The sequence below is a fragment of the Podarcis bocagei genome (assembly GCF_964188305.1).
Source record: "Podarcis bocagei genome assembly, chromosome: 4".
In the NCBI taxonomy this organism is placed as follows: Eukaryota; Metazoa; Chordata; class Lepidosauria; order Squamata; family Lacertidae; genus Podarcis; species Podarcis bocagei.
This window is the reverse complement of record NC_138128.1, coordinates 25,355,592-25,381,197: the sequence shown is the minus strand read 5'-3', so window position 1 is coordinate 25,381,197 and position 25,606 is coordinate 25,355,592. Positions and strand designations below refer to the sequence as shown.

At 40.4% G+C, this 25,606-nt stretch overlaps 2 protein-coding genes across 6 annotated transcripts in view; one reads left to right on the top strand and one right to left on the bottom strand.

The window, feature by feature from the left end:
• The window catches only part of MED12L (mediator complex subunit 12L), a 187,874-nt gene that overhangs the window by 102,753 nt on the left and 59,515 nt on the right, over positions 1–25,606 (top strand). For both annotated transcript variants that reach the window (XM_081190734.1, XM_081190735.1), the window contains 7 exons: positions 9,794–9,941; positions 10,423–10,541; positions 12,394–12,537; positions 14,934–15,097; positions 16,859–16,990; positions 23,018–23,245; positions 24,069–24,210. In XM_081190734.1, coding sequence (XP_081046860.1) covers positions 9,794–9,941; positions 10,423–10,541; positions 12,394–12,537; positions 14,934–15,097; positions 16,859–16,990; positions 23,018–23,245; positions 24,069–24,210 — 1,077 coding nt within the window. The remainder of the gene's footprint in view (positions 1–9,793; positions 9,942–10,422; positions 10,542–12,393; positions 12,538–14,933; positions 15,098–16,858; positions 16,991–23,017; positions 23,246–24,068; positions 24,211–25,606) is intronic.
• P2RY12 (purinergic receptor P2Y12) lies at positions 1,670–24,958 on the bottom strand. Of its 4 annotated transcripts, XM_081190551.1 has the most exons (4): positions 19,399–19,457; positions 15,904–16,003; positions 7,294–7,790; positions 1,670–3,301 (listed from the first exon to the last, which is right to left on the bottom strand). In XM_081190551.1, the coding sequence occupies exons 3-4, from the start codon at positions 7,417–7,419 to the stop codon at positions 2,282–2,284; spliced, it is 1,146 nt and encodes a 381-aa protein (XP_081046677.1). In that variant the 5' UTR covers positions 7,420–7,790; positions 15,904–16,003; positions 19,399–19,457; the 3' UTR covers positions 1,670–2,281. The 4 variants fall into 4 exon arrangements, with proteins under 4 accessions (XP_081046677.1, XP_081046679.1, XP_081046676.1 ...); XM_081190553.1 differs by lacking the exons at positions 15,904–16,003; positions 19,399–19,457 and adding an exon at positions 24,942–24,958; XM_081190550.1 differs by lacking the exon at positions 15,904–16,003 and having other exon boundaries at positions 19,399–19,486.

Genomic DNA, 25,606 nt, shown 5'->3' with positions numbered 1-25,606 from the left:
CGGGTTAAGAACTTAATTCATTCTGGGGGTCTGTTCTTAACCTGAAACTGTTCTTAACCTGAAGCACCACATTAGCTAATGGGGCCTCCTGCTGCCGCTGCGCCGCTGCTGCACGATTTCTGTTCTCATCCTGAAGCAAAGTTCTTAACCCGAGGTACTATTTCTGGGTTAGCAGAGTCTGTAACCTGAAGTGTATGTAACCTGAAGCGTATGTAACCCGAGGTACCACTGTACATCTACTCACATGTTCAATGGGTGGAAGCGGTCCACACCACTAGACTGAAGCTGGTCATCTGTGTTGATGGTTAATACCGTAGTTTCTGCTGGCTCTGCTTATATTTCATTTTGTTTCGTTTGCAAAAGCATTACAGAAAATTAGAATATATGTATATCTGCCTTCCTGCCTGCCTGTCATCTATCTACTATACTTCCTCCCTCCCTCCCTCCCTCTCTGTGAACTTAAGGACACTGTCATTGCAAAACCTTTCACCGGAAGAAAAATTGAGACTTTTTTTTTTAAAGCCATCCAATGCAGTATAGAGTCAGAATATATATATATTTAAAAGGTAGTCTCATGATCTTTAGCCTCTTACTTTGTGGGTAGATTACAAATTTTAATAATTGTTGCTATTCACTGGATCTTTCTATACACTTTTGGAGAATTCTTGCCAGGTTTCTCTAGTGCAAACACACACACTTTTGTATTTCTCATTTTGATTTCAGTTAAGTGTTTTCGTTTCTCAGCCATATATTATATTCATTTTAAATTTTTATGTTGTGAACTGCTCTGCGATCTTTGGATGAAGGGTAGTATACAAATTTAATTAAACAACAACAACTGGATATTTAATTTTGCACTGTGAAAATAAAGGAAAGTTCTGTGTGAAAATCATCAGCACTCTCGGAGAAGTTTTTTCACAGTAGTATGTTATTAGGTAATAATATTAACCAGGACATTTTGAAATTGTGTCATTTCCTACAAAAAAAGTGTTGCTTCCTATTTTCGGGATCTTCAGTGCAGCTTTCTTATTTTAATAAGGTGAGGTTATATTTAGTGCCCTAACATCAGCCTAAAACTGCCTTGTGGTTGAGAAATGACAATTCTTTCTAGGCATGCTTGGCAGCTAGGCTAAGATCACAGTGGAACATTTTTTCAGCTGAAGGGATGCATTCCTTCTTGGTTAACTTTCTGGGCATGCCAGCAGTAGGTGGGACCAAAAGTGAAATAAGTGGGTAGGGCCACTACACAACCTTAGTTACTAGTTTAGCCTAAAGAAAATACATTTGTCAATAAGTTCCATGGGTAGGCAGGTCTTCATTCCTCCACAGACCTTGCATTTACTTTTGTGAGAGTCTTGCAAGAAGCAGCGAACTTCTTTATAACAGAAACAAGCTGCGGTCCTGACAGAATAACTTTTATTCCCTAAATGCCTCTGTCTGATAAAGCTCAAGCATTACCCATTTTAAAGTGAACTTTTGACACATTTGCAAGTCCTAGTTGGTTTACAACAAGCTGTTTGTTAATGTGCAAGCATGCAACAAGAGAATGATGGCTCTGATGTGATTCAGAAAAAGGAAACAACTTCTGTACATTCACCATTGTTAAATCATTGTGACAGCTACATCCTAGAACCAAAGTACAATGCTTAGGTTTTTTTTTTAAACAAACAAACAAACAAACAAACCTTGGAGACAGGAAGATATATAGGGTTGTATCCAATGCTACTCAAGAGTAGACCCATTGAAATTAATGGGCACGACTAACTCAGGTCCATTAATTTCAGTGGATCTACTCTAAAAAGCCCAAATGTGTGCTAAGCTAAAAGGCCCTTTAATTTTACTTATTTATGTAATTTTAGTGACTTTGGGTGCAATCAACAATTGCCCTTCCCACTTTGCCATTGCAGGCTGCTGAATCCCCATAAAACCTTGGGCACTGGATCTGAAGCAGCCCATTGAATGTGCAACTACTAATGACATTACCAGACTTCGGAGAGCATGCAACTGTGTTTTTATGAATATCAATTTATTTTGTGCACTTTTAGTATTAGAAACGCTTCTTCCAACTCATCCAATTGTTGTTTTTCCAGTGTCCCGTAGCTATATTAAACAGGAAAAGGCAGGAGATGTTCTCATTCAGCAGCTTGTTGTTAGTATCACAGACTACACGTGATTCATGATTTCAGTAGAAGCACAAACACAGATTCACTTCTAAAGCTAATGTGTGTATTGAAGAGGGTGCTAAACAGCCTTGGCTGTATTATATGAAATTCTTGTTGGTCTACATTGGTGTCGTTTCATCGTCAGTAGTTTCTGTACTTTGATCTCCTCTTGTTTTGGTTGCACATTTCCACAGTACATTTAGGAGAGACTTTCTGAAGGATTTACAGAGGGCAAAATATATGAATGGATCCAGGCATGCATTCAGGGAAGTCAGCCATAAGGTGCTCTCTTTTATGTAATACAGTGTGTTCTGGGTGGAGCACCGAAAAACATCTCTTGTTTGGCTTAAAGTATAAGGAATTCTGGCAAAATGGAATGGCACAAAGCAAATGAAAAACACACCAATTATGATGAAAACTTTGATATTTACAGTCTTTTTGTTTGCTTGCCCGGTGCGTCTTGTCCTTTGATAGGATTTGTACAGTTCTTTCGTTATCAGTGTGTAGCATACGACAATGATGACTAAATTAACCCAGAAGATAAACTGGCAGACATAGTTAACAATTTCATGCCACAGTAGCCCAAAGTCAGACTTCAGGTCAGCGCATTTCTTCACGTTCTCGCGTGTTGGCTCCTTGTCTGTCAGAATCATGTTTGGAAGCGACAGAGAGAACATAAATATCCAGATAACTGCGGAGAGAATCTTAGCTCCTGATAAATTCCTGGTGCTTGATGATTTGAAGGGCCTGGCAGTTTTCAAATAGCGATCAATGGTTATAAGGCCCAAGAAAATAATGCTGATGTACATGGTAAAGTAAAATATTACCTGCGTCACCTTGCAAACAAACCCTCTTAATTCCCAGGACACTAGGTTTGCATCGCTGAGAATTTTGAACGGAAATGTTAGGATCATGAGGATGTCAGAAATGACTGTGTTCTTGAGAAAGATGATAAAATTTGACTTGCTGGATATTTGGAAAAAGACTCCCATGGCCAGTCCGTTCATAATGATGCCTACAAGGAAGATAAAAGTGTACAACAAGGGAAAAAGAACTTGATTCATCCTGTTGGTGGTGCTGCAGTTGCTGAAGTTTCCAGGAGAGCTGTACTCTGGTTTCATTTGGGCTTTATTTTCTTCCTACCAAAGCAAAAGGAGCAGATAAGTCACATTATTTCAGCAAATGTTATTTTCTTCAGTGGAACTTAATAAATGTGGACAACCTTTTAAGCATAAAAAGCCCTGTTATGAGGTAGAGAGCACAGACAACCTGCATGCTTAAGTAAACATAACAGAGAAACTTCATATCTGTTATGCATAAACATGGCAGATACCTACTAGTTTTTTCACATTACTTGTTTTCACGTTTCCAAAACTGGTCTCAGCAACCCAAGCATCAAGGTGGAATCTATTCTTTCAGGAAGATTCACTGGCCTACGTGCATGCCAGCTTTCCACTGTAGCAAAGCAGGCTAAGTCCCTGCTTGCTGATAGGTCCCACACGCCAAATAGCACACTATTTTGAGCCATGGGAGACTGTGTACCTTCTCACGTGCATCTAAACGATACAAGATGTGCTAATGTTAAGTTCCTTTATAATAAGGTGATGACTTCCCCACATTCAATTGTGGAAGTGTAGACTTTAAGTAGGAACTCTGTCCAGGATGAGGTGAAGACTTTGCCATTAGTTCCTGATGTGTCTTAGGAACTGGGCTAAAACTGGTGCAAATCCTCAAGGAGTCAGAAGCAAAATGGATGAAAATCATGTGGTGATGTAAGCCACACAAGGTGATGTTAAGCTAGACCTTTCCCCTCCGACTTTCACTTTTTCTTGTGTAAGTCTTCGTTGAAAGTAATCGCATTTTTCTGTCTATAAGAGGCCCCCATGTATAAGACACCCCCTAATTTTTGACATTATTTTAAAGGGGGAAAACGTAGTCTTATACACAGAAAAATATGGTATATTTCCAAGAATACTGTGTTGTCACTGGCCAGCTTTTCTGTATACTGCTGGGGCCACCTTGTGGTTGATGCTAAATAAGAACACATGTATCTCTTACTGGAATGACAGATCTGGTTCACACATTGATGTATTTATTTCCAAATGAAGGTTTAGTCTTGAATTCCCCTCCTTGGCTTTATATTATTGGACTTACTTTCTACTGAATGGATTGGAGGAGAGCAATATTTGTTTACTAGGCCACACAACATATGTCCTTTGGGTGATTCATAAGAAATAAAATAATAAAACATTTAAATACAATACAGTGGTACCTCGGGTTAAGTATTTAATTCGTTCTGGAGGTCTGTTCTTAACCTGAAACTGTTCTTAACCTGAAGCACCACTTTATCTAATGGGGCCTCCTGCTGCTGCTGCGCCAGCACTGCATGATTTCTGTTCTCATCCTGAAGCAAAGTTCTTAGCCCGAGGTATTATTTCTGGGTTAGCGGAGTCTGTAACCTGAAGCGTATGTAACCCGAGGTACCACTGTAATTTGTAAACAAATGGTAGCATAAAACTTGTTAACCTGCAGTCAAAGAGGTAAAACCAGTCACACATCAGACTTAAAAGCTCAGATTTTAAGTCACAAACAATTTTAAAGGCCTTGTCAATTCTATACATACGTCTGTGGGAGTAACTCCTATAGAACTTGGTGTCACCGACTTCTGAGCAGGCATGTGTACATTGTGCTGCCAGTGAACCATGTTACTTGGATAAGGAAGATGAAACCTTATATTAGACTCCTGAAATTATGGCAGAAATACATTAAGTGGTTTCAGAATGTCTTAGTGTTTATATTATTTTACACTAATATTCCTATTGACTTTTTAATTTGAAAAAATGATTTGCATAATTGGTATAGAACATGAATTCTCTGACATTCCTCTTTGTTTTTAACCTAAAATAAAATGCCAAGACAAAGAAATGTAGTTTGGAGTAAAATAAGCCACTGTCTCTGGTTCAGACATAATGCTATTTTTATTCCAAGTTCCAATTAGTAAACTGAGAACAAACCTTGAATTCACATAAAAACAGTAGAAGAGACTACTGGTTTAAGCAAATGACCCATTTAGCTCAGCGTCCTGTTCTTATGGGGTCAGCAGATGCCTATGGAAAGCCTCTAAGCATGTTCTGAGCTCAGTAACACTTTCTCCCCTTGCAGTTCCCAGGAACTGGAATTCAGAAGCATAATGCCTCCAAAGAGTACAGCCATTGTGTATTTTGTTTGCAGTGAAACAAACCTCAACCTCTAGTTTGGACATAATGCTAAGCCAGGGATTATGGCATGGTTTGTTGCCTCGACTCGAACCAAAATAGGAGCAAAATGGGAATTATCTAGGTATTCTTTGTAAACTATTAGATATGATTCATGGCTCATGGAGTTGGGAGGGCTCCACTCAACTGAGTCTTCCATGTGCATCCACTGGACACATTTTTGAACGACTAAGGGTGCCTCCAGACTGTCAGCATTTTGTGGGGTGGGGCCTGGGGTCCAGATCATACTGTAAATTTAGGTTCACTCAGTTAAAGCACTATTGTCCTAGCATAGCAGATCCATTTTTTTAAAGAAACACACACACCCTGACTTCTTGTTTGGAAACTGACTGGGAAGTGCCTTGAAAAGTGTAGGAATGATGAACAATTAATAAGACGACATGCAAGCAAACTCAGGAAAAATGCAAGATGAATGCTCGTAGGCTTACAACCGCCTCACAACAAATAATAAAAGTACAATCTAAGAATTACAAGAAAATAAGAATGAATGTTAAATCAATGAATAGGGTTTTTTTTTTCGAGGAGCCTTAAGCATTAAGGAGATACAGCATGTATCTATCAGAGGGTGTCCTCTATTTGAAGGCGAACAAGGTGTCGAGTCAAGGTGACGAACAAGGAAGAGAAGGGGCCTTGAAGTTGCCCAGCCACTGTTACCACCTGGATTGTGAAAGCACTCTGGTTGCAGTCTTCTCCACTGTGATGAGCTCCGTTGTATTTCTGTTATATGAATTCTTTCTAAGTTTGCATCTAATGAATATGAATCAGCACATGCAAATTTCGTGTGGATCTGTTTCACCTTTTGCCCTCTCTGTTGGTGATGCCTTTCCTCTCGCTCTCTTTTTTGGCCACTCATAAATGTCTACTGTACTCATAGAAGAGTTTATTCCCAAGCTTTCTGATTTGTACTTTTATGTGTATTCAGAGGATGGTTCCCATCGGGGGAAGCATTTGCTTCTGAATTGTATAGGGAGAGCATAGAAAAAACATATATTTCTGCAGAAGGGCAGACCTGATTTGCAGCAACCAGCTTGTGCAGCCAGGAGTGGGTGAATAAAAAACAATACTTACCTGGAGATGTCAAAATACTTATAAGGAGATTAGCTCCATGCAGCTTCACTCCTCATCTTACAGTAGCTTTATTACAAAATCTGCTCAGCACACATTTTCAAGCAGAAAACATTAGAAACTATAGAAGTGCCCAAGCTATTTTAATATTATGTGGAATTTTTCAAGAACAAGCGAGCAGAGAAGTGGCAGTATGCATGCTTTTAGAATGTCTAGGTAAAGGTAAAGGGACCCCTGACCATTAGGTCCAGTCGCGGACGACTCTGGAGTTGCGGCCTTCATCTCGCTTTATTGGCCGAGGGAGCCGGCGTACAGCTTCCAGGTCATGTGGCCAGCATGACTAAGCTACTTCTGGCGAACCAGAGCAGCGCACGGAAACGCCGTTTACCTTCCCGCCGGAGCGGTACCTATTTATCTACTTGCACTTTGACGTGCTTTCGAACTAGAATGTCTACAACTATGTAAAATATAGCTTATGTTTGTGTTTTTTCCCTTTTCTGCATTATCTATATAGCCTAAATAGATTACTGTTTGAAACAGGAATGTTTCATGTTCGCTTTCAGCTATAAGTGCAGGTGATAGTCACATTAAATATATTTGACCTCTATAAATGATAGTTGCATACTTGGCCCTCTGTAAATTCTACGACTGATAGTTGCCTAGCATTTTACACCAAAACATGGCACACAAGCATTGTAGCTTTCGTGCCTTTTTAGACACTGCAGGACTTAAAAAATATATATAGCACAAGAAAGTTTGCATAAAAATTACAGTAGAAATTATATAGTTACCTTGATCAGCTGCAGAAAAAATAGGACTTGGGCTTTCTTGTTTTGGATGGTTGCATTTGCTGGAAGTGAAAGTGTGCTGCTCTCAGTTGTCTTCTCTTTTTGTCTAGGTGTGTGACTGATTGTCATGAGGCAATATTCACTTAGTAGACTTCATCAGCAAAAAAATAATCCGTCCCATGCAGAAGCAGCCCAAGCGAGTGAATCAGAACAGACAAAGAGGAAGTACTGGGCTTAAATCCTTAGGATGCTCTCTGATTTTAAGCAGCTGGAATAGAGGCAGTTTCAAATTCCGAGTGACAGCTTCAGTTTCTTTCTCCCGAAAGGAAATATTTATCTTTTTTTAGTTAAGAAAAGAATATATATATGTTGCAAAGTACAATCCCATTATTCCAAGGTAGACACACTGAAGTCTATGGTGCTCACCTAGAACAGTTCTGAGATCAGCTTTAGTAGATTCTGGCATTCGCCCTCCAATGTAAATCAGCTAAGTAACAGTTCTGCAAAACAAAAAGCACACACCATAATGTAATTTGAAAGCTTTTTGGCAGGAACCAGGTTGTGCAACTTAACCACATTAACATAATAAATGTCCTTCTGATTTGTGGAAGATAAGATTACATCCCTTTCAGAATAGATGCAGTGCCATACTTTTTTTAAATGAGTATTGTTTGCCTAGGCAACAGTTGCTAGGGCAATTTAAAGAGATGGTATTTCGGTAGAACTCATCTGTCCTTGTACAAACTGAACAAGATTACTATTGATCTGCACTATGCAGAAACTAACCTCCTTAACACTTTAAAATCCTCAAGAGAAATTTACAACAGAACAGAAGTCTGGAAATGGAGAAAACCGGACACCTCTTCAGAGCCAGGGCTACCATTATTCCTCATACTTGTATCCTGCATTTCCTCCCAGTAGGGGCACAGGGTGGCTAATGATTCAATTTAGAAAGACAATGTTAAGAGCATCATAACATCATAAACCAGTATGGCATAGAGTGGTTAGAGTGTTGGAGACATATACAAATAAATAAAATAAATATACAAAATTGCAGTAAAATCAAGAAAGTAAATCCCGTTCCAAGGGGCTGGCTGTGTGGTTTTTGTTTTTGTTTACAGTTAATGCTTAAATGAGGCTAACATGGAGGTGGGGGAAAACCAAGTGTCCTTTGAGAGAGAGTTCCACAGTTGTGGCGAGGGGCCACCACCGAGAATGCCCTGTCTTGTGTCATTGCCTGCCCAACAGAAGTTATAGTCAGAATAATAAGTAGGCCATTCTCAGCAGAATTTAATAGATAGGTGGGGCAGTAGCTGGAGAAGGCAATATCTGGGGTGTACTTGGGTTCCATGTTGTTTAGAGCTTTATGTACTAGGTCCAGAAGTTCGCAAGAAATCTGGAGTTGTGATTTGAGATCAGGCAGTGGCATTCTGCAGTAGCTGCAGTCTCATGAAGACCAGTAATCTGTCCAGGAACATAAGACCATAAGTTGAGCCTGCTGGCCCATCTATTTCCAGCTTCTTTTTCCCACAGTGGCCTTTTATCTTTTAGCTTCCCTGCAAATAATCCACTCATTTTTGAGAATGTCCTCTTTTGGAAATGAGATGTAACCAAGTTGGGCTTTCTTGGCAATCCTCCTGTTACAAATAGGTGCCTGATTGACATGTGACCACGCACATGCTCATCACCGCTGAACCAGAAGTGGCCTGAAAATGGCGCAGCGTGGGCTTATGCGTGCTCTGCCGATGTGCAAGGGGCTCAGGAACGGAACCCCCATTCAAAATGACCTCCTCCCCTGTGGTTAATTTCATGTATTGAATAGATAAAAAGAGAAGTGACTTATGAAAGGAACAGAATTCAGTTAAAGTAATGAAATGTGAAAGCAATGTGTGCATTCTGTTTGTATATGCACCTCTTTTTTATATACAAGTTTGTGTGCAGCAGTGGTGTGGTCGTTAGAAAAATGGTCTAGGACCTGGGAGACCAGGATTCAAATCCCTGCTCAGCTATGAGCCTCACTGGCTGACCTTGGACTCATTGGGAGACCACTGTCTCATCCTAACCTATATCACAGGTTTGCTGAGAGGATTAAATGGGGAGGAGGTCAACCCATTTGCTACCTTCAGCTGCTTGGAGGACAGGCAGGATATAAATGTAATAAACAAATAAACAATATTTACACTAGGTTAAGCTTTGTTTTCTCTTTATGTAAGTCCCTGAGATACACTTTTCAACATGTTAAGCAAAGGCTTGACAACCATATGTCAGGAGTGCTCTGATGGTGTTTCCTGCTTGGCAGGGGGTTGGACTTGATGGCCCTTGTGGTCTCTTCCAACTCTATGATTCTATGATTCAAAGCTCCGATTTGTTTTTTCAATAGCTTTTCATCCAACGTTACCTCGTCCTATTACATTATTCTCACAATTCCTTGCTAAGATATCACTGTTTTCTGTTTCCTATCCAGCTTGTTCTTGATTTATTGTATTTTCTCTTTGATTAAAAGGATGAATCTTCAAGTCATGAATGTAACCAGCGCATGATTCTTCTGTATGGTGTTGGCAAGGAACGTGAAGAGGCAAGGCATCAGTTAAAGAAGATTACCAAAGATATCTTGAAAATCCTAAATAAGAAAAGAACTACAGAAACAAGCGGTAATACCCCAGTGCCCATTGCTGAGCTTTCATTGCCCTTTTAAAACCAGGATGGAGGGAGTTATAAGAAGCACCCTTATGAACTCTGCAGAATCATCATGTCTGAATTATCCTGTTCAAGGCAGCCAAATATTTTCTGTTGTTTTTCATGTAGCACGACACATAAACCAATTAAACTATATTTATGGCTGTCTTTCATGACAAATTAAACAATTTAAGTATGTATCGGTGTTAATAGCCTTCTTGATAAGAACTTGAACTCTCATGCTCAAGCTTTAGAACCAAATTAATTTGTTTGCTTTTTTTTTTAAATATTTAGTTTAGTTCAGTCTTCTAAAGAAAACAATGACGTTCTAAATATAGAATGTGTTTGCAGTTTTCCCCTGCCAATGTTGCATGCAATGAAAATTTATGTTTTTTATTCTCAAATAAATCTTTGTTGGATTAGACTTTGCCGTAAACTGTGCAAAAAATGTTTTAGCTGGAGAAGAAGGGCAGAAAGTCAGAAAGAACAAACAGGAAACCTTTCCGACATTAGAGACTGTGTTTACAAAACTGCAACAGCTTTCATACTTCGATCAGCATCAAGTGACATGTCAGGTATTTTCCACTGTAGAAATTGCAATCTTTTCCATTTCTGTGTTGAAGTTTCAGTCGTAATATAAAGTGTGCATGAACTGGAGAAATGTGAGGGGGGGGGGAGGAGGAAGATGGAAGAGTAGAGATTTGGGGCTCATCCATATTGTTGTTTAATGTGGATGGTAAGTTTCCTGTACCTGCATTAATTATCCATTGTCCATATAAGGTTCTCCTCCAACTCATCACTTTCCCACATTTTGCTGTCCCTTAGTCTAGATTTTCTCATAGTTGTTGGAGTGTCCATAGTATGAGCAAAATTTGATTGAGGGAGAGGAAGGTGGGTGGTGATTTGGAGGAGAACATCAAATGGACAAGAATTAATGGAGGTACCGGAAGCTTGGTATACACATAGTATGAATCGGCCCTTTGTGTGCTTACAGAAAATGCATTCCTAAAGGAATATGTTGCAAAGAGATTCTTCAGTCTGGCTTTGGAAGGGTGGGTGGGAGGGAGGAAGAAGGGAGAAGAAGTTCCAGGCTTACAGAGCAGCCTGACTAGTATCTCGCTAAATCTGTAGAGAATTCAGTCTGCAATCACATATGGTTTATTTTGCCCCAGGAATGCCTCATAGAGCCTTTTAATGACAATTCATATAATCACTATGTAAACTGTGGCTAATGGCCTCCACCACATGTCTCTTTAAGTAAGATTCCACAGCTGCTATGTTTTTAAGAATGTGTTGATACATATGTTGGTCACGTGAAAAAACAGCCAGAACCAGATTTCAAAATTCCAAAGGCTCTCGCAGTCAGTCAGTAAAAGCTGGAGGTTCTTGCCTGCATGTCAAATGAATTGGTAAAGAGCTTGCATATTTGCAAGCTTTTATCAGTAGTTCTTCCACTATGTTTTGGCAATCAGTGTATAAATCAGAAATCTAGGCAGGCAATCTTTTATTTCAGGATCAACTGTGTTAGTCTTTCATGGAGCAGTGGTTTTCTTTGGGAAGCATTGCACTTTAATAACTTCCTTATGTGCACTTTGAGGCAAGAAAGACTGGAACAATTCTAGGATTTCATGAGGAAGACCATTAGCACTATCCTTAGCCAGCTCAAAAGTGACCTTTAGATTTTAATTAGAAATACAAACAGTCATGCAAAGAAGTGTTCCCATTTAAGCAGATAGCATGAAGTAGGAACCCTATTAATGAAAAGGAAAGAAGTATCCAGCCTCTTCTGGGTTGATTTCCTCGTTCTCTTACTTCCTCTGTGCTAATCTGTCACAAATTTGCAATCTTCATTAACACTGCATTCACTAGTCAGAACAAGCTGGATCCATCAATTACCCCGATGCTCTGGCAGATTATTGCTCCTGCTGTGGGGGAAAAAAAAGCCCTGGAGCAGCATTCACCTGCATTCCCTCTTCATTACATCACCAGGTAGCCCCATTAGACTGTTTTGGCAAAAACAGCGAAGGGTCTTCTGACACCTTGGATTTGGTTATGGCATAGGTTTTTGTGAACTAGATGCATGAGCTGCTACTCTCAGTTGGCAGGTGTATGGATGGCAAATGTATGTAAAATTTCAGGTCCGTATCCAGTGGCTGTAGCTTCACTGGTGCATGCAGTGGAGTTTCCTCTCCCATTCCTGTTCCTTCTACCCTCCAAAAGGTGGTGAGATCCTCTGGAGTAGATTTTGGGGACTCATGGGGGAGGACAGGATACAGAAGACTTGTTGTTGCGCTTGTTGTTTGTGGCTTTAGGGAAATGATCCAAAACAACAAATCAAATGAATGTGATTGTAGGCATGATGGTACGTCAGCTGGTGCAGTGCTTTAATTTACTGGCAGTTCCATTTTTATTTATTTTTTTAAACAGATCTCCAACAATGTTCTGGAACAGATTACTAGTTTTGCTTCAGGGACATCATATCATCTTCCATTGGCTCACCACATACAGCTTATCTTTGATCTAATGGAGCCTGCTTTAAATATCAATGGGCTTATTGACTTTGCTGTTCAGGTAATGGGACTTATTTCTTCATTTAAATTATTTCCATCCCAGCTTTAAGAGCAGCTTCGAAGTTCGTTCACAAATAAAACAATAAAAAATACAGTAATGTTCTTTAGAATTTCAGCGCAAAAAAGCCTAATCGGTTTCCCCCACCCCCACAATTGGCACCAATAATAGTAAGTGCTTTGCAGTATGTAACAAAGGTAAGGTTACCAGATTTTTTTCAATGAATCCGGGGACACTTTTCAAGTTCAATGGATCTTGTTAGGGGACTGATTTGTAAATTTTGTTAGGGGATTGATTTGTAAATCAATGAATCCAGGGATACTTTTCAACTTCAATGGATTTTGTTAGGGGACTGATTTGTAAATCTGGGGACTGTCCCTCGGAAATGGGGACATCTGGTAACCTTAAACTAAGGCTGTGATGTTAAACACTCTTACTGGGAAGAAAAGTCCATTGAACTTAGGCCAAAGTAAACATGCTCACTTTTAGGGTGTGTTCACGCCTGTACTTTCAAAGCATAGTAATTTGGTTTGCAAAAACTTCAGCAATAGACTACTTTAGAGTATCATTCTGTATGGTCCACACTGAAATATTAGGAATGAACTAAGGCTGCCCGAGGCAGAGAAGAAAAGTTCATACCAAACTTCTCTTGGTCAGGTTCAAACACTACCAGTGCTTTTCTTCTAGAAAAAAAAAGTTGCCCATACAGCATACTCTTGAGTACCCCCAGAAAAAAAGCACTGAACACTACAGCAATAAACCCAGTAGTTCCAGCACTAATTCACCTGCAAACAGCCAGTGTGAATGCACCTAACCAGTGCCGGATTAATGTATAAGCTAAACAAGCTGTAGTTTAGGGGATGTACATCCCGCATGTACATTTCCAAAATATAAGATAAAAAACAAATAAAATAAAACCTACATACAGCAACAGTGTTTTGTTTTGTGTAGGCTCCTATGATGTAAGTAATGGACCCCGCCTGCTAGCCTGCTCCCTAAAATATCACTGGTTTGCTCATTTCTACATCAATTACTTTGATAAAATACATATTTTGTTATGTGCAAATGGCTTTAGGTACTTGTTAGGTCCACAAATTACCATATAGCATATATTCAACACAAAAAACAGCGACAATTTGTTGTTGACAAAGGACAGCTGGACATATAAAGGGGCCCCATTACCTTCAGTAGCTTAGGGCCTCATCAAACCTAAATCCAGCCCTGCACCTAACATAACATGATATCAGTTTCCCCTTTTATGCAAAAAGTATGAGAGTCAAATATGTTTGGAAATGTCAAGTGCACATACCTGATGCCAAGTAAGCCACAGAGGTGTCAGTCCGCATCCCTGGCTGGCAATTGTGTGCTTTGACGGAGCAGTGTAGCCATTGCTGCTTCAATAGCCCCTCTGCTTGTGCTGGCCAGAGTGGAGGTGTGTCAGGCAAGAACACTCATTCACTGTTTCAGCACTCAGGGCTCGTCCACACTTGCAAAGGCCTGTGCACAGAAAGCTTTCCGCTTGTCCCATGCTTTCTAGGCTTGGGTCCAAGTGGTTTTCTGTTTGCTTCACTGCTTTACCTAGGAAAATCCACTCTTACGTGCTAAATCAGAGCAAACATCAAATCCATGGAAAACCCAAGGTTTGCTCTGATTTGGCAGTAAAGAACAGGTTTTCCTGGGCAAGTGGAAGTCTTGTTGCTGTCACAGCATAGTGGCATGGTTGGCACATGATCTAGCACATGATCCTGTGCTTGCCCATCCCCATTCCCCAAATGCCACCAGTGGTAGCTTCTGCTCATCCACAATTTGGGTGGGAGAGCTCCTCCAGTGTCAAAAGCTGGGACACTTCTGCCTTATCCAACCCTGTCCATCGTGGTGGACCAGCAATTTGGATTGCTCTGCCCATGACTTGAGTAGCAATTGCAGAGCCAAACCAGTTCTTACAGTGCTTGAGCTAAGTTGTACCACCACTTTAAGGTACTTCACACTAAAACCCTTTGTGAAGAAGCTGCTATATCAAACAGCTTTCATTTATATTTTTAAAGAACTGCTTCAGATGCTATGCTTTTCTTCCATGGAGATGGAAGAAGTGAAGGGTTTTTCCAGGGCAACAAAACAAAATCTCCTGCACTTCTACAGTAACTTATTTGAAGGCTGCTTACATTTCATTTCCTATGTTTAGGAACCTGAACCCAGATCTAGACATAATGATTTTTATCATGATGAAAAACAGTGTTGTGCCTTTTCTATCTCCTTTCCATGTTTCTACTCCTTTACAGCAGGAAGGAGGCATTGCATCATTATATCTGCCTTTAATACTTTTTTCCTTTTATGTGTTTTTTTTTGGACCTGGGAGGCTTATGTAACCAAGACATATATATGTATATATTTAATTTCAGCTGCTGAATGAGCTGAGTGTGGTGGAAGCTGAGCTTCTTTTGAAGTCCTCCAGCTTGGCAGGAAGTTACACAACAGGATTGTGTGTTTGCATCGTTGCTGTCCTGAGACATTACCATGCTTGCCTCATTCTGAATCCAGACCAAACTGCTCAGGTTTTTGAAGGGTTTGTAGTGGTATTATTTTTCTAAGACTTCACAATGTTAATAGCTTTCTTACATGCTAGAAGTAGTGCATTCTCAGTTTGCAAACAGTGTTTAGTATTGCTTGAAAAGTCTGTGGTAAACACAAAACTTTTGTATATCCAGGAATGCAAATGTACATTGCTGTTGCCATTATAGTAAAGAACGGGAATATACCTGATGCACCTTTATCTCTCAGGCTGCATATACATGACATTTTTTATAGAATCAGTGAAGACTGGGGAAATTGCTTTTTGAGCATATATTATTATTATTATTATTATTATTATTATTATTATTATTACTCGGGTTACATACGAAACATATTGAAATATAAGCAGAGCCAGCAGAAACTATTAACCATGAACACAGATGACCAGCTTCAGTCTAGTGGTGTGGACCCCTTCCACCCAGTGAACATGTGAGTAGAAGTACAGTGGTACCTTGGGTTACATACGCTTCAGGTTACATACGCTTCAGGTTACAGACACCGCTAACCCAGAAATAGTGCTTCAGGTTAAGAACTTTGCTTCAGGATGAGAACAGAAATCGCACTCTGGTGGCACGGCGGCAGCAGGAGGCCCCATTTGCTAAAGTGGTGCTTCAGGTTAAGAACAGTTTCAGGTTAAGAACAGACCTCCAGAGCGAATCAAGTTCTTAACCCGAGGTACCACTGTATTATTATTCTTCATAGTCCAAACACAACCTTGATCAAGGTTGTTCCTGCAAATCTAATTTCATTCAAAAAAATTAAGAAATACAAGCACATTTCAGATTGGTTATACATTACCCTGCAGTGTGTTCAGGTGAAAACAGATTTGGCAGTCCCAGCAATGGGTGGGCCACCGGACTAATGTGTATATGCTGTTGCCGCTTCCTTCTTCATTCACCTGAGGCATGTGCAGGGAGGAAAAGGAGTAGATAACCTAATCAAGGGGAAAGTTTCCAAACATGTATCAAGTAACCCCACCTAGCCTTATGATGACAGGATCTAGAATCAATCTAGGTTGAACACAGCATGTTGAGGATAAGCAGGGATGATTCTGGATTGAGAAAATTTACATTTTTGTGGTTCAGATCGGTTAGTGTGCATGTAGCCTCACCTTCCCTGAGGAGCTGGCCGTGTGCCTGCTCTGAACTCCTTTCTGTGAATGCTCTGAACTCCTTCAGGAATTCAAATGTAATTAGTAAAGGGACTTATACTGGGATTTGTTGGATGAATTCATGCCATTAGGAAATTTTTGATTACTGGCATTTAGATAATGGTGCTTCAGTTTATTTTCCTTAAAACTACACATCTTCTACTTATTTTTGGAGCTCGTTTAATACTAATAGATTCCTCTGAAGGAATCTTGAGAATTGTTGTATTCTATGAGGTTGATGAGAATTGTGTGTTAGGCATGCTCATCACCTTCCACTTAAGTACCACAATTATTAGGCTCTAAAGAGGATCAAATTAATTAAAGCCCCACGCCAGTAGGTAGGAAAGTCCATGGTGCATGTTTTCTCTTTACTAAATAATCTGAAGGACTCCCAAGTGCATTGGAAAAAAAAGTGATGGTTAGATAAAAGGGAAAGTAAGCTCTTTATATAGGATGAGATGTAAACAGCATCCTCCTTTAGCTTGGTAGCTCAGAATGGTGATTTAGAAACACACAGTGTTAAACTTCTCAGCTCTGAAATATATGAAGGGACTATACCACTCTCTGTCATCAGCCCTGCATGATTTTCTTCTCTTTTTACAGATTATGTGGTGTTGTCAAACACGTTGTTAATCCATCAGAATGCTCTTCCCCAGAAAGATGTATTTTAGCCTATCTCTATGATCTCTACATGTCCTGTAGCCATCTCAGAAGCAAATTTGGAGATCTTTTCAGGTTGGTAGCCACAAGCTCTTCTTTTCAAAATTTGATCTAAAAAGTTGGTGTGTATTCATACATTAACATACATTGATATATTAATTGCTCCTTGTATTCATTATCTGCCTTGTATACATTCTCTGCCTTCGCCTGTTTTTATTTCTGTTCCTAGAAAGCAGGTTCTAGTTTGAAAACTCGAAAACTTGTTTCTACCCCTGGTTTCATCTAAGCAGTTATTTTTGGTGGGGCTTACTTGTAGACATGTTTGCGTGTTACAGTCTGGGGAGAACTTTTGTCCCCAAGCCACCCATTCATTTCCCTATTGATGTAAATTAATGTGTTTGAATGCAGTACAGTGGTACCTTGGTTCTCAAATGCCTTGGTACTCAAACAACTTGGAACCCAAGCACTGCAAACCTGGAAGTAAGTGTTCCGGTTTGCGAACTTTTTTCGGAAGCTGAATGTTTTGGGTGCTACACTTCCGTTTTGAGTGCCACACTTCCATTTTGAGTGTTACTCTGAGGTCTGTCTGTTTTTGCTTCTACTTTTTTTTTGCTTTTTTTTTTGCAGCTCTTTTTGTTTTGCTTTTGTGACTGTGTGGAACCCAGTTCAGCTACTGATTGATTGATTGTGTGACTGCAGTACATTGTTTATTGCTTTCATTTTATGGATCAATGGTCTTGTTAGTTAGTAAAATTCATGTTAAATTGCTGTTTTAGGGGTTTTTTTTAAAAGTCTGGAATGGATGAATCCATTTTGCATTACTTTCTAATAGCCAGTGTGGTGTAGTGGTTAAGAGCGGTAGTCTTGTAATCTGGTGAACCAGGTTCGCGTCTCCGCTCCTCCACATGCAGCTGCTGGGTGACCTTGGGCTGTTCACACTTCTCTGAAGTCTCTCAGCCCCACTCACCTCACAGACTGTTTGTTGTGGGGGAGGAAGGGAAAGGAGAATGTTAGCTGCTTTGAGACTCCTTAGGGTAGTGATAAAGTGGGATATCAAATCCAAACTCTTCTCACTCTTCTATGGGAAAGCGTGCCTTGGTTTTGGGACTCTTTGGTTTTGGAATGGACTTCCTGAACGGATTAAGTTTGAGAACCAAGGTACCACTGTATCTTGCTCACTGCCCCATGGACTCATACAAGCTCACCCAGTCCTGAGAAAATCTGAGGCTTTTTCTCCACTTACCACCCCCAATAGAAATTGGAGGGTGGCAACAAGAGAAATGGTAGACTCCCCATTTAAAAAACACTGGAGCATATTTTTAGAACACAAGATCCTTGGGGAAATGAAAAAGGTCTTCATCTGGTGGCCCTAAAGACCACAATGTAGTTGTCAGGGGAGCATCTCAGTGGAGCATGCTTTGTAACAGGGGCACCATCACTGAAAAGACCCTCTCCATGGTAGCTGCCCACCTTCCCTCATTTGGCTGGTGCACATGAAGGAGGGAGATGCACCCCCCCTTCTCTTTCAGGTGCACTAAAATTGAAGACTTCCAGGATTGATTAACCATTGTTTCCCATTTCATCCAAGCAGGGGAACTATGATTACTGGGATTAGAACAAAATCACACCTTAAACCATAGTTTGAAGTTGATTTGAGTGTTTGGGCACAAGGCTCATCCCTATATTGTCTTAATAAGCCAAGATGTATGCATCCAAACCAGACCAAAACACTGCATAATGCAGTGTTATTAAATTACTACAATGTTAGAAAATTATAATTTAGTAATTTAGACAGATTTCCCCCAGAACCCAGGATTGTAAAATGCCCCAACCTCTTCCTAGAAACCAGGATTGGTACACTTTTAAATTTGTATATTACTATAATGAATTTCAGTCTCAAATTTTTATTCTCTTGAATGATTTCTGTGTTTTATGCCTATTTAACCTACAGAGTTGGTGTCTTCAGAAAGTGTGCCCATACTTAAATAGGTAGAAGTCCTGGTCTCCAAATGGTGATATTCCATAAATAGAAGAATTTATTTAGTAAAGCAAAGGCACAGAATAATTTGAGAAGTGCTTTATTTTTTGTTATCCTATATCTATTGCTTACTGCAATTCACTACTTGAAATAGAAGGCTTAATCCATCTTTACACTTCAAACAGCAAAAAACCTAGTGCTTTTATACTGAAGACATTTAATCTTACTGTATTTTAACTCACGTAAGAGTTAATTCACTTGACTTAATTGTATGAATTTTGGCTTTGCTGCTTTGAGGAGCTGTGCCTTTAAGTTTCCAGTCAAATCATTAGAAAACTCCCGTATTATCTCTGATGAGCAATTGCAGTAGATTTGTAAGCAGAAGTGTCCAATGTCATTCTCCCTGCTATATTAATATAGCTTTCTAATAAGCCCATGGCTTTCCACACAGAGTAAAACATTGAATATCTTAACATTTGAAATTTATTTGAAGTTTGAGTCTTACCTATATCTTACTTCAGGCTTTTAGCCTTTCCCCTGTACAAAATGCCCCATGCAGTTCGCATGTAAAAAGCCTGTGACTTCCTATTTAAGCGTTGCAATTTTAACTAAACTTCCCCTTTTAAAGAATAAACTGTCTCATTTTCTGTATGAATTGTATCTTCAAAATCTTCCAGAACTTGTCATGAAAAAAGCCCATTGTGATCCAGCAGCGTTTAGTGGCTTGCTTTTTTTAAAAAAAAGTACTGTTGCAACGCTCTAAATTTTCCAGTATAAACAAGTTGTCTTTAAGGAGCAGTCGAAGTGTTTCATAAAATCTGTGACTGAGAAAGCATGAGGGCTGTTTGGCAAGGCAGAAACTAACAAATTTGCTATCCCCATTTAAGAAAGAATAACACTTGGCTGATGGAATTTGGAGTCCAGTATCTGGAAGGTCACGGAGTTCTCTATTCCTGATTTTTAAAAAGTGTTGTTGTTAAAGTTTTTACATCAAAGTGTGGGACAATCAAATTTTAATCAATGACAAATAGGTTCCATTCCTGATTTAGACAGACACCAATTCCTGCCTTCATCTACCCACTCTCTTCTGTGCCCCACAATGCAGAGAAAACATTGCTTTCAGACTTGGCTCTATCTCATCTTCCTCTTCCCTTATAATTTGCATCACTATGGCTTCTACTGCTTGTTACTTTATCTTATCTCTTCCATCCATGGAACAACTTGCTTCCACGCTGTTCTGGCCATGGGCTGGCACCTGTGGCACATAACACTTCTGTCCAGGGGGTTGACCCAGGATATTTTGCCACATGAGGCAGGACCCCCTGTGCCTCCTCACTCTGCCCCCCCTCTGACGTTTGGAGACAGCCAGGTGAAGCCCCCGCACACTGCCTCACTGTGCCTCTTTGGCGGGCTGGCCCTGATTTTGTCCATTCAACACTCTAAAAGCACATCGTGATTTCAGGTCTCGCTTGAACCAGTGGTGTATCAGTAATGATATTTTAGAGGAAACTGCATATAAGCTGCTCTGAGAGACTAATCTCTGTGGAATTGGCATATATTGGTTGGAGCAAAACTCAAGTTAATTGCACCTAGGTCCTGTTGAAATAGATGGGACAAGTTAACCATGATTTCATACTTCTTTCGATGTGTCCAAAGTGTGACTAACAGTCTGAGCCTCTGGACAATGGAAGAAAGCAACAAGGGCATCATGTACCTGGGAGCATTGTTGTTTGGTCTGTGAATATTAGTGGTCACCCAGTTGCTGCTGCTGTGGTTAGTCAAATCACTTGGATAGGGCAGTTTCATCACTGCAGTTTCATTACTACTCCAAACCAGTAATGCCAGAACTCCCTAGATCAGGCTTCCTCAAACTCGGCCCTCCAGATGTTTTGAGACTACAATTCCCATCATCCCTGACCACTGGCCCTGCTAGCTAGGGATCATGGGACTTGTAGGCCAAAAACATCTGGAGGGCTGAGTTTGAGGAAGCCTGCCTAGATCCTATCAACAAATATGATATTGTTAAGGACTCAGCTAGACGGGTAAAGAAAAAGCGATTTATATGCGTGTATGTGCAATATACCTTTGTGCCACCGGATGGTGACGTGGAATCCCATTTTCCCCCACCTGCTTTCCCTGTTTAAATTTACAACGCTTTAAACTGAAACACTTTTTTGATGTGTCTAGATTCAGCCCTAGTATTACTTTCCCCCACATCTTTTGGAGCTGTTATGCAGTATTAGTACATTGTGGGGGTTGGGATTCTTTTTGCAAATGTACCACCAGTACTGTTTTCTCCTGTTATCCGTTTTGGAACTGGATGTTTCTGTAGTATTGGAATGCTGCTTTAGTTCAAACTCCAGTATCATAGCACTGGCATTTTTGGAATCGCAGTAATTCTTAATCTGCCTGCTTCATTTCACAAAACATTTCACATAACTTAAAGAAGGAAAAGAGCCTTGATATGTGTTTATTATGAGCATGAGGTTGGTGTCCTTCCAAGCTGAATACACCCTGGACTACCCAGTTGCAACCAACCTTTTGAATAAACACTGGACAGAGTATGTTTGTAGATTTGTCAGCTGTTAATTATTGCAGGGGCAGGTGGTAGTGATCAGGATTTTTCAAGACTGGGAGGTCCAGAGGCTGAAGATTAATTTGAAACCTTGCTTCATTCTCTTCTTATTCCCCCCATGCCCACCCCCCAGAGGGCTTGAAGGAAGTCTGTAAATGAGTTTCTGGGCACTGTTTTTTTAATTTAAAAAAAATCTGAAATCTTGGCCAAAACCTTTCTTTTGTACATTATGTGAAGTGACATTGCACATAGAATAGGGCTGTAGACTTCCAGCCCTTCACACTCAGTAGAAGAGTAGCTTCCTGTCTAGGGGTCCTTCCTTGATGTACATCCTCCATCTTGTTTTTTTATATATATATTATTCTGGCAGAACATCTCACATCCAGATCTTCTTCCATACTGAAAACATTATCAGATTCTCTCCTAGTTGTGCTACTGCGTACATCTGGCAACAACCAGGAAGAAGGCCTTTTCTGTGGTGGCACCAACACTCTAGAATGGTCTCACCTGAGAGGACCAACTTTGTTACAGTGTCAGCATGTTAAAAACTTCCTTGTTCAGCATGGCCTTGTTGGCTATTAATACTAGCCACTGTAGAATTTTAAGTATTTTTCACTGATGGTTTGATTAAGTTTTAATTTTAATTTGTATATTTTTGGCATTATATTTTATATTACTGTACACTGTCTTGGAATGCCTGCTCAACAGGCAGTACATAAAACATTTGATTAAATATAAAGCTAAAAGGGTAAGCACTGCTGTTGTTTTTCCTGTTACTACTAATACAAAAGTGTTTTAGATGAGTTTTGTGGTTAATTTAGACATAATTGTATGATTTATTGCACTGATTAAAACTGAGATCCAGCTTGAGAACTATGAAGTTGTGTGAGTGATGAACTACCGAGCATATTGAGCATCTAATCCAAGCCGAAAGATTTTGCGGTGCCCAGATTTTGCAGTTGCACTGCTGACTTCAGAATTTGGCTAATCAATTTTTCTCCCAATGTAGGTATATATCTGACTTCTTTGACAAGCCCATTCAGGTGCTTAAAATTTGAAAGCCAGTGTGCTTAGTAACCTGAGAAATATACAAAATATTGGGTAGCTATTTAACTCATACAGTGGTGCCTCGCAAGATGAAAATAATCCGTTCCGTGAGTCTCTTTGTCTAGCGGTTTTTTCGTCTTGCGAAGCAACCCTATTAGCAGATTAGCGCTATTAGCGGTTTAGCGGCTATTAAAGGCTTAGCGGCTTAGCGGCTAAAAGGCTATTAGCGGCTTAGAGGCTTAGAAAAAGGAGGGGAAAGCGAAAAAAATCACAAGACTCGCAAGACGTTTCGTCTTGCGAAGCAAGCCCATAGGGAAATTTGTCTTGCGAAGCGCATCGAAAAACGGAAAACCCTTTCGTCTAGCGGGTTTTTCGTCTTGCGAGGCATTCGTCTTGTGGGGCACCAGTGTATTTCAATAAACATTTGATAGGCCAAAGACACCTGAATTCTGCAAAGTGTTTGTACTTTCCTCCCTAACTCTTCCCTTTTCCTTTATTTTAGCAGTGCCTGCTCAAAAGTGAAGCAAACCATCTATAGCAATGTTCAGCCCTCAAACTCCAACTTGTTATGGGATCCAGAGTTCATGTTGGATTTTATTGAGAATCCCTCAATCCACAGCCTCAATTATTCAATGTTGGGCAAGATCTTGAATGATAATCCACCTAGTCGCTATAGTTTTGTGTGTAATGCACTGATGAATGTATGCATGGGCCACCAAGATACAGGCAGGTAAGGTGACATTGCAGAGAGCAAGCTGCCTCTTTGAACATTAAATTCCCCTCCCTCCCTCTCTCCCTCCCTCCCTCCTCTTAAAAATGTTAGTTAAAAGGGGAAAAAACTTGAGCTCTGCTTGCTCATGTTATGGGTTGTCTTGACTCACTAGTTGCAGACTAGTTTGGGTTAAGGAGCATAAAGGTAATGGTAAAGGGACCCCTGACCATTAGGTCCAGGCATGGCCAACTCTGGGGTTGTGGCGCTCATCTCACTTTACTGGCTGAGGGAGCCGGCTTACAGCTTCCGGGTCATGTGGCCAGCATGACTAAGCCGCTTCTGGCAAACCAGAGCAGTACACGGAAACGCCTGAACCTTCCCGCTGGAGCGGTACCTATTTATCTACTTGCATTTGGACATGCTTTTGAACTGCTAGGTTGGCAGGAGCAGGGACCGAGCAACAGGAGCTCACCCCGTTGCGGGGATTCGAACCGCTGACCTTCTGATCAGCAAGTCCTAGGCTCTGTGGTTTAGACCACAGCGCCACCCGCGTCCCTTGTTAAGGAGCATACTAGTGGTCTCAATAGCTCAGTAGGTTAAAGTGTGCTGATGTAACACCAAGGTTGCAGGTCCGATCCCTGTATACAACAGTTGCATATTCCTGCCTTGCAGGGGGGTTGGACTAGATAATCCTCAGGATCCCTTCCAACTCTACAATTCTACGATTCTATGACTACTGAAATATCTATCTATCTATCATCTATCTATCTATCTATCTATCTATCTATCTATCTAGTTGTCAGTCAATTAGCATTAATTTATCTTTTCTGTTTTCTTCTAGAATCAACGACATTGCCAATTTGTGTGCAGAGTTAACCGCTTGCTGCACAGTGCTAAGCTCGGAATGGCTAGGGGTCTTGAAAGCCCTTTGCTGTTCGTCAAACCATGTCTGGGGGTTTAATGACCTTCTCTGCAGTGTGGATGTAAGTGCAGAAAATGCTTCTATCAGTAGATAAGTACCTATATCTTTGCTATGGCTGGCCATCTGGAATTATCACATAACCAAGCCTTGTTTTTCTTATTTTGTATAGCAGATGTTTTGGTAATTTTATATTGGAAGCAAAGTAGAAATAATTCCAAGAAATAAAGGGGGGAAATATTTTGAAGAGTTATAAACTTAGTTTATAACTTAGTTATGAACAACTCATTGTATTTCCACCTTTGTGACATTTTCACTAATGTTCATTAGAGATTCATGAATGGATCTAATAGAATGTATGCTGGCTTCCTGCAACCTGCCTGCAACTAGGCCTCAGATTATGCAGACCAGTGGAATTTTACTATTTGAAGTAAAGGGGATGACAGTCACTTTTGTCCTCTATGTGACTAACACCCACATACATAAGATATTTTCTGCTCTCATAACGTAACCCCCAAGGAGGCTCAGAAATAATATTTGGCCCCATGGTTTTGCCCCATCACTAACATACGCAGTCCTGACAGCCAATGCTAAAGTGAAGGTTTAAATAAACAATGGACTTTTTCTGGTATAATGGGCTTCTACATGCATACCCTTGTGTCTGCTTTTAATGCAATTTCTCACTGCATCACTGATTAGTTTAAGAACTATGGTTTAAAAATTAGTTCAGGGATGGTTAGCCTGTTCCTCACCCTACCCCCCACCTCCCACCCCCCACCCCCAAAACACCCTTACCTGCAACTTTCTATTGGAGAAAGACTTCCTCAGATGTCCTCCTCCTCCTTTACGAAGATAACTGGGGCAGTAGGCCATGGTTCCCTGTCTTGCTACAACATGCGGCAATGAAGCTGTTTCAGTGCAGCAATGCAAGGAACATTTCTCACTGCAGTGACAACTGCATGGACTTTCTTTGTCTCACTATGCTGTGCTGTGGTTGCCTTAACTGTTGGGACATGCTGTTTCCTTCCTCCCTTTTCTTAGGTAAGGACAATACTCTTTCATTTGTTCTCAGGGCCAGCACCATGCTGCCTAATCTGATTTCACTACCTAGCGATGTCATCAGCCTTGCTTATCTGACTAGCTGGGTTCATACAGTGGAGAAAGTACAAAATAGCACAGAAGAAACAACTCAGGATGTGTACACACCATATGCGTAAAGTTTTAAAGCACATGACAACCCCCCCCAAAGAATCCTGGGAACTGTAGTTTGTTAAGGGTGCTTGGAATTGTAGCTTGGTAAAAGGGAAACCGCTGTTCCCTGAATCCTTTGGGGTGAGCCATGTGCTTTACATGTATAGTAAATTAGAGTTTCCCTTGAATAACTTAATGCCATCTGGAATTCCATCTGTTACAGCCAACAAACTATGGCTTGCAATTCTGGTTTGGAGGGCATGTTTGCT

What these genes read in the sequence shown, in the direction of transcription:
- P2RY12 (XM_081190553.1), bottom strand. Translation starts at nt 7,419, where the DNA reads ATGACAATCAGTCACACACCTAGACAAAAAGAGAAGACAACTGAGAGC. An exon ending in TTTTTCTGCAGCTGATCAAG is followed by an intron (nt 3,302 to 7,293) that starts GTAACTATATAA and finishes TTGCTTTGGTAG; the next exon opens with GAAGAAAATAAAGCCCAAAT.